The sequence below is a fragment of the Mustela nigripes genome, chromosome X (genome assembly GCF_022355385.1).
Source record: "Mustela nigripes isolate SB6536 chromosome X, MUSNIG.SB6536, whole genome shotgun sequence".
Lineage (NCBI taxonomy): Eukaryota > Metazoa > Chordata > Mammalia > Carnivora > Mustelidae > Mustela > Mustela nigripes.
Window position 1 is genome coordinate 91,694,477 of NC_081575.1, and position 8,895 is coordinate 91,703,371.

Below are 8,895 nucleotides of genomic sequence, written 5' to 3' on the forward strand. Positions count from 1 at the left end.
CAGAGAGCCCGATGTGGGGCTCTCTGCTCAGTGGGGAGCCTGCTTCCCCCTCTCTCTCTGCCTGCCTCTCTGCCTACTTGTGATCTCTCTCTGTCAAATAAATAAATAAAATCTTAAAAAAAAAAAGAGAGAGAGAAATGCACATTGCAGAGGTGGCTATTCAGATAGCACTTAAGAGAGAACACTCAGCTACCTCTTCCTCCTGCCAACAACGGCAGAGCATAATGGATTTAGGAAATGGAGTCTCTCTGACAAATTAGTGCCCTTGGTAATTAGGACACGGACTCCAGAAGTGACTTTTTACTGGTGGAATTAATAATGTTTATATGTGAATTTTCTCCAGGAATGACAACAGAATGCAAACTTTTGCTTGCTCTGCCTAAAGGGGAAGGTGCTAATTATCAGGATTACTTTGTTTTCTTCCTTTTCCTCATGGTGGCTCCTCAGGGATCCCTTTAGAAAACCTGGGGCTTCGCTGAGCAGTACACTGGAAACCACTGATCCGTCTCAATCCCTTCATTTTACTGACAAGAAAACTGAAATTCAGAAGTTAAGTGACTCACCCAAGGAAACAACTGCTTGATTATAGAATCAGGGCTATACCTTGGTTTCCAGAACCATGTAATGCTCTTCTTTAGACTCAAATTACTTCTATGAAAAACATCATAATATGTGTATTATGGCTTGTCTCTAAAGATTTACTTTCCTTTATTCCAAATCAGTGGTTCTCAGCCCAGAGCAATTTTGCACCCCTAGGAAATGTTTAGCAATGTCTGGATACATTTTTCATTGTCACAACTTGGAAAGGAAGGAACCACTGACATCTAGTGTGGAGAGGCCAACAATGTTGCTAAACATCTAATAACACACAGGACAGCACCCCCCACATACAAAGAATTATCCAGCCAAAAATGTCAAGTCACTTCTAGATACATGTCTCAAAGAACTGAAAACAGATATTCCAACAAAAACTTGTATAACAGTGTTCACAGCAGCATTACTTACAATAACCAAAGAGTGGAAACAATCCAAATGCCCACCAACTGATGAAGAGATAATCAAAATGTGTAATATTTATACAATGGGATATTATTCAGCCACAAAAGGGATAAGGTACTAACACAAATACAACATGGATAAACCTAAAAAAAGCAGGGCAAAGCTAGACACAAAAGGTCTTACATCGTATTATTCCCTTCATATGAAATATCCAGAATAGGTAAATCTATAGAGAAAGAAAGCAGATTACAGGTTGCCATGGCCGAGGGAGAGGGAAGAATGAAGACTGACTACTTCATTGGTCTGGAATCTCCTGTGGAGGTAATGAACATTTTTGGAAATAAATAGTCACATAACATTGTGAATTACTGTCACCGAATTGTACACTTGAACATGGTGAATTCTATGCTATGAGAAAAAATGTCAACAGTGCAAACCTAACTTAATGTACCAAAGGTTATTTTGTTAAATAGGTAAAAGGCAGAGAGGACTGTATCAAAGACAAAAAGCATCCAACACTATAATGATTTTGTTTTGTTTGTTTGTTTTTTAAGTGGCTTGACCCTTCTTAAAGAGTTACCTCATTTTCCTAGTGGAAAAGACTTGCCAGGAAAAAATAATGGCTGCTGTCAACCCCAAGCAGATCTGTATTACTCTTATAAAATTATGAAGATAAGGGTTTACAATAAATTGGTGACCTCATCTAAACGGCAGAGGCATGAACATGCTGCCGTAATAAAGAGACTCTGAAATTTAATGCAGGCCAGAAAGGAAATAATTAATTGGCTTTAACTGTGTGCCTTTACTTGAACTATAAACCAATAGCTGTCAAATAAAAGCAGACACTACACTAAGAGAAAGTCACTTTACAAGGCTTGTCACTTTGCATGTTCATTCCTTGGTTGAAAATATAGAACTGTATGCTCAGAGTTAAAGTTTAGGACTGGCCTCAACTGAGCGGTAGTTCAGCAGCAGATCTAAGAGCTTTGAGGTTTACTGTGATGGCTCTAAACCATCTTTCCTTCTGCTAAGTCTTGGTAAGTGGGATAACATGTTTGCGTTTCTTGGGCTAAAGGAGCCAAGTACATCCTGTGACCCAAAGAAATTGTGCTGCTACGTTTTAATAAAAAACAGACTATAACTGGCACACTGCCACTGTTTTTTTAATATGTTCGTGGATATGAGAACATTAAGGGCATTAAGTTACCATTAGGTATAGAAAATGAAGACAGAAACGGACTTTTCAGATTCAGACCTTAGAGACCCAGGATTTTCTTCTAGGCTAGGTAAATCTCTAAAGGCCACTGGAAGAGGAGAAACAAAAAATGCAAAGCTACGTCATTTTAGTTATTCTCCACAAATAACCCTGTCTGCTTGTCATCATTCAGTTATTCCCAATACTGTTTTCTAAGGCACACAATGAAGCAAAATTAATCCTTTTGAAGATTCATGGCTAAATACTATTCCCATTTTGTATAACAGGTATAGGGCATCTTGTAGCCAGCTATGATTGCGATAACATAATGAATTTCTTCCAGAAGTTCTGTTCTTAAGGTAAAGACAGTGACATTCACCATCAATAACTGTGTATTAGGCTAATACATACCATGAATTGCTGCTCTAGCATTTAGAACATTCAGTAAGAGAAGTGTGTTCTGTTATAAAGAAAATTCACATGGAAAACAAGTATGACTTAAAAATCAAATTCTATACAAACATCGTAACAAAACAGGGGTGCCTGAGTGGCTCAGTTGCTTGGATGACCAACTCTTGATTTCGGCTCAGGTCATGATCTCAGGGTTGTGGGACTGAGCCCTGCACTGGGCTCTGCACTCAGAAGGGAGTCTGCTTAGATTCTCTCTCCCTTCTCCCTCTGCCCCTCCCCACCCTATGCTCTCATTCTCTTTCTAAAATAAATCTTAAAAAAAAAAAAAAAGCAAGAACATTATAATGAAACAATAGCTCCAAAAATTTTTAGCAAGAAAAATCCCAAGGAATTGCTTTGTGGAGTACTAAGACTTGTGTCTTTTTGTCATGAATACACCAGTTGCTCAGGGGATGGGGGTGTGTGTGAAAGCATAGAATAAAGTTTTAATTTCCATCCAAAGACGATAAAGATAAATATTCCAGCATTGTGTACATAACATTTTGTGAGCCAATACATACACATTTATATAATCCCCACACTCTCTTCCTTGTGAAAACGTTCATTCTCCAATGAAATGTTATACATGATTTAATTTACATATGCTGTTCCTTTTTGTAACAGCATCTCCCCTTGTTGTCTCCTACTATTCTGGTGTTCCATAATGTATTCTATTCTTCCTGTTAAGAAAAACCTCAAGGGGGGTGCGGCGCTTGGGTGGCTCGGTGGGTTAAAGCCTCTGTCTTCGGCTCAGGTCATGATCTCAGCGTCGTGGGATGGAACCCTGTATCGCATCATCAGGCTCTCTGATCAGCAGGGAGCCTGCTTCCCCCTTTCTCTCTGCCTGCCTCTCTGCCTACTTGTGATCTCTGTCTGTCAAGTAAATAAAAGAAAAGAAAAGAAAAAAAGAAAAACCACAAGGACAAAAACCTATTGATCAGGAAGGGTGGCTTTCACCAGCTTAAGTGGTATTTTAAACCCTTTACTTTAGGCACCTTGCAGTATGGGATGTGTCCCTTGCTGCTCAGAAGACTTTGGTATTTGAGGCACTCCACTACCTGATACATGTCTTTTAGCTGTTATCATAAATGGTGATAAACAATGAGTCATTTCTCTTTGCCCATCTGTCCAGTCGGTCCCCCATGGAATATATGAACATCGTCATAGATCTGAGAAAATATTTTCTTCTGTACCAATCAAATCAACAGATACCTCCTAAGTTTTTAATTGGCTTTATACACTACTAATGACTAGGGTATTCAAAACATGGCCTACTAGAAGACAAGAAAAACTGCACAGGCCATCAGGAAACCTAGGTTTGCATTATGGCTATCCATTTTGTAGGCTGTGGAGTTTAAATTACCTTCAGTTTTGTAATCCATAAAATAAAGATAATATCCCTATTTACATCATAGTGTTCTCTGACAACTCAAATCAAGATAATGTATGAGAAATATCTGTAAGTTATGAAGTGTTCCATAGACACTTGTTGATCTCAAAATAATTATATATTCTTAAGTCCTATATATGAAGCTCTAGCTCAGAACTCATATATCTGTAGTAAATGCGATTTCAATGACACATAAATGGACACAGATGGTGGTCTAATAAAAAAATTAAATAGACAAGTGTGTTCTCATCTTCCTACCACCACGTTTAAGACTTGGCTCACACTTTTTTTCATGTCACATAAAAGAATGATTCATCTAACACATATTCATAAATAATTTCTTCATCTAGTATCAAAGAATATTTAAAGAAACTCATGCCAATATTAATTTTAACTTTTCACCTACACTGTATGGTTTTCCAGCTGTGTTCTTTGTTTTCATGCCTTCTTGTTAATGAGGCTAGTGCCATGTCTTTGTGATATTTTCCTTTCCTGCTGTCCCTTTGTATGACACATTGAGCTATGTTTGTGAGAATCTTTGCCAAATCCAGTAAAAAAAACTTCATTGTATGTTGCCAGAAGAGAAAAAAAAATTGCCTCATAGTAGCATCTTTTTCCCCCCACTAACAGTGACAGCAATTAGCAAGTGAAATCAGGCAAGCTAAGTAAAGCCTAGAGAGTAAAGGATAGAGTCTTTGAGATTCAGGATGTGAAGGATGTTTTTAAAGTGGCCAACGCAAACAGTCAAAATGCTATTATAAGCTTCCATGTGTTTGTAAAGTAGCATTTTTTGGAGCACTTCCCTTATCTCCAGACTGGAAATATGCCCATCCTTGCCGATAACATTACCATGTCCTATCCTTTAGCAAGAACTCCTTTTAGTTGCCTGACCATTTAAACAAAGACTTGCTGAAGAACCTTTTAAAGTAAGCTCCTAATGATCTCCTTGCTAATGACCTGATGGTCATTCTGAAAAGGAAGAGAGGACACAATAAGGAATGTGTTGCTCTCAGTGCAACTTCTCCCTGTGGTCATGATGAAATCCAACAATCCAAACATTCTTCACATTCACCTGAAGCTTGAAATTAGGTGAGGACCAAGCCACAGTAGTTACTCTGGAAACTTCTGTTGATAGCTGACTTGGAGTTAGGACGTGGCATGAATTCAGTCCCAGAACTTTGACCAGTTCTTTTCAAATTTACTCATGTTTTTTACATTTCTAAACTATCAGGAGATTGCTGTATTTTGTGGAGGCTGGGAAAGAACTAGAATCCCGGGGGCTAATCACTGGAGAAAACATGTAAAATCTGACTCAACAAGGTTCAGGAAGAAATTTTTCATGATTGATCCATAATCCCTGGGGCTGCTTACAGGGGGCCCATAGCAAGGAGTGGCAAGCAAAGTGCTTAGAGCACAAAACCTAAGGAGGCACTCCTTGTCCGTTGCATAACCCTGGTCCCAAGCACTGCTGCCTACGCAAGCATCTGACCAAACCACTTCATTTTAACTGTTAAAAGACAGAACCAATGGGGGTGTCTCGGTGGCTCAGTTAAGCGGCTGACTCTTTGATTTCGGTTCAGGTCATGATCTCAGGGTCACGGATCGAGCCCTGCATCAAGGTCTGCACTCAGCACAGAGTCCGCTGAGGATTCTTTCTCCTTTTCCCTCTGCCCTTCCTCCTGCTTGTGCACACATACTCTCCCTCTAAAATAAATAAATCTTAAAAAAAAAAAAGAACCAATGAAAGTATACTTATTCAATAAGGACAGCCGAGAACAGATTGCACTGCTCTCTTCTATAGAGTTCTTAACACACTTTTATATGCGTCATTACATTATGACAGCCACAACTTTCCAAGAATATATAAATCCCACTTGGGATATGGACAAGCAAATTCAGGGGAACTCTAGGACATGATCAGGGTAGTAGAAGTAGAATTTGAATTCAGGCCTCTAACTCTATGACCAATACTCTTCTCATTATACTACACAACACGAAGTCTCCCTCTGAGGTCCTTTAGGCATACGGTTTTATGGTCTATGTTGATTAGGATTTTTTATGGAGTCACTGGTGGCTGATAATATTAACAACAAAATGACCTTGAATTTGTTGTCTACTGCCCGTAAATAGCCTCATGAAAAAGGAAATATCAAAGGAACTCATCTAATGGTTCCTAAATGCCAGGCTTTAACATTTTAGGGAAAATCAAAACCATTTATAAACCAACCTCACAGATGAATTTTTTAATACTGTCACTGGCTGCACAGCAGAATCACCTTTTTGTTTCTGTCAATTATCAACAAGGCTTAGAAACCATTGGAAGCATATGGGTAACTTTGCTAAGAGTTCTAAAGAAGCTGGGATTAGGACAGGTCTATAAATATCAAGTTTGAGCCTTCTCTCCCTCTACTGGGAGATGTTCAGAAAAGAGCAGAAGGAAGGAAAACAAAAGACCCTAGCCAATGAGCAGCATGTGGTCTGTTGGTTTTTCTCTGCACTGCCCTGCTTCAGACAGTAACTTTCTAACACTAACCAGAAATACAATTTAGATGTCCACAAAATACTCTTGAGTTGCAAATTTAATTTCCTGGATACATAGATTAACATGGGGAAAGTATGAATTATTAAAAAGCAAACAGAAACTTACTCTTCCCCATGTTTTCTTGTGGTCTCTGGTAGGTCCCTGGATGATGACTCCCTGTATAAAACACAGCACATACACACAGTCAGATTCACAGAGGTTGAGTCACTACATCGAGTAAGTTCCATTAAAGTCCATGTGGTCAACATGAGCATTTCATTTTAGTGCATTCCAACCTTGCCCCCTATACAAATGTATTCTTCATCACAGATAGGAATCTAACTTCAGAGAACAGAAACACAGCATTCTGAAAGCATGGATTCTATCTGTATCGACTTACTATGTCCTTGTTTGTCTAGCATTAGTTTCTGCCCTTGCCAAATAAAAGTCATCAAATTGGTCACACACTCATTTCTTAGGAAGGCAGTGACATAAACAAAAAATGTTAAACAAAATGATGAAAGGCCCAATTTTAATAACCAAGCAGCATGTTATTAGTTTGCCTATCCCTGGCTTCTCTTCAGTGTCACTCTGTGACAAATCCAATACCCTTTACAGTGTAACATTTTCCTGAATGGTGTCAAACAGCAGTACCCATAATTAAATTATCCCTGAAGCAAAGCAGCCCACAGAGCTATTACCAATAAACAGTATGAATCAATAACCATGAATTACTGACAACAGAAATTTTGTAGGAAAAAACCCACATAATCCAAATGCAGGTATGCATGGAAGAAAAGCAATTCTTTTTTTAAAAGATGAAAATACATTACACAGAAGCTAATTCATACCATAATGCTTCATTTTCTTACAGGGTTCAATCACAGAATTACCACACATTTATTATCTACCTGCCACATTCCCAGCATAGAGCAAAGCACCAGAGGCAAAATTATAAGACATCATCTATCTGCCCATTAATGAATGTATAACCTACTTGAAGTTAAGCAGGTACAAGAGAATGATATCATCAGGACGGCCATATAGGCCATTTCCAACTATAGTACCCCTCACAAGAAGACCAACTGGCAACTATCCATAGGAACATCAGTGTGAAAATCCGACATTAGAAGAGGACTGGACACATTCTGACCCCACTGCCTTTCCCCTACAGTGCCACATTGAGAGGGCTTCCCCTTCCACCACCGCCGCCCAGGAGTGATGGTTACTACCGTGGGAAAAGAGAGCCCAAGGCAGACATCTAGCTCCCCCAGCACATGGGCCCCTTTGCAGGAAGTCCACTCAAATCTTGCCTCATAGGGGTCAGTGGAAGAATCTGCAGGGCTTGACCACTGGGGATCAGCTAAAGAGGGAGAAGGGCATGGGGCTTACAGCAGGTCTTGGCAGAAGGCATTCTTGCTTGCAGCAACACTGCTGAGCAGAGATCCTAGCCAGCAGCTCTGGCCATCTGCAGAGGTGATCCAGTGGCCCTCTCTGCCTATGGAACTTGATTGGCAGTTTTGCCTGATTTGGATCCCCAGTCACTGAGCCATACTGGTAGGGGAGCCTGTTCTACCATGCTGCCCAAGAAGGGACGCCAATTCCCAGCCCCACCTTAGTGCTGAACATAGCCTCCAGCTCTGCCCACCCAGGAGGCCCAGATAACTAGAGTAGCCACAGAGCTCATCCTATAGCCCTGGTTCAGTCAGGAAGTCAAGCCAGCAGCCATGCACAACAGCTCAGCATAGCCTCTGAGCCCATATAACCAAGGAGCCTGAGTAGTGATCTGAGAAATGTGGGGGCACAGCCTATTGTACTGTGAGACATAGCCCAGCCTACAATCTCATCCAGTCATGGAGCTCACTTTACAACCCTAGCAAGCAGAGGACCACAGAATACTGGCCCTGCCCAATTGTTGAAAACAGCCTGTAGCCTTGCCCAGGTAGGAAACCAAGCTGGTAACCCCATCCAGTCAAGGAGCACTGCCTGTGATCCCACCAGACAAGGAAATCTAGCCAATGACCTTGTCTTCCAGGTGAGCACAGCCCATGGATTACATGATCAGGAAGATGAACAAGCCCCACTCAACTTCAGGGCATAAACTGTGGGCCCTGTGTAAACACAGACTTCAGCCAGTTGGCACCATCTGGTTGTAGAGCACAACCTGAGGCCCCATAAAACCAGGGGTGACTGCAGAGCCCATCCTGCAGCCCTGTACAATCAAGGAGTTCATCCAGTGGCGCCACCCTGCCAGGGAACACAACCTGGGATGCTGACCAACCAGAGGTGATTGCAGAGCCTAGCTAGTGGCCCACCAGCCAGCCCCGCCAGCATCATTCC

General features: G+C 40.8%; 1 protein-coding gene across 3 annotated transcripts in view; it reads right to left on the reverse strand.

Annotated features, from left to right (window-relative positions):
* Positions 1-8,895, reverse strand: part of PRRG1 (proline rich and Gla domain 1) — a 250,258-nt gene that overhangs the window by 178,877 nt on the left and 62,486 nt on the right. For all 3 annotated transcript variants that reach the window (XM_059384961.1, XM_059384962.1, XM_059384963.1), the window contains exon 2: positions 6,682-6,732. In XM_059384961.1, the coding sequence (XP_059240944.1) occupies positions 6,682-6,691 (10 nt within the window). In that variant the 5' untranslated portion in view covers positions 6,692-6,732. The remainder of the gene's footprint in view (positions 1-6,681; positions 6,733-8,895) is intronic.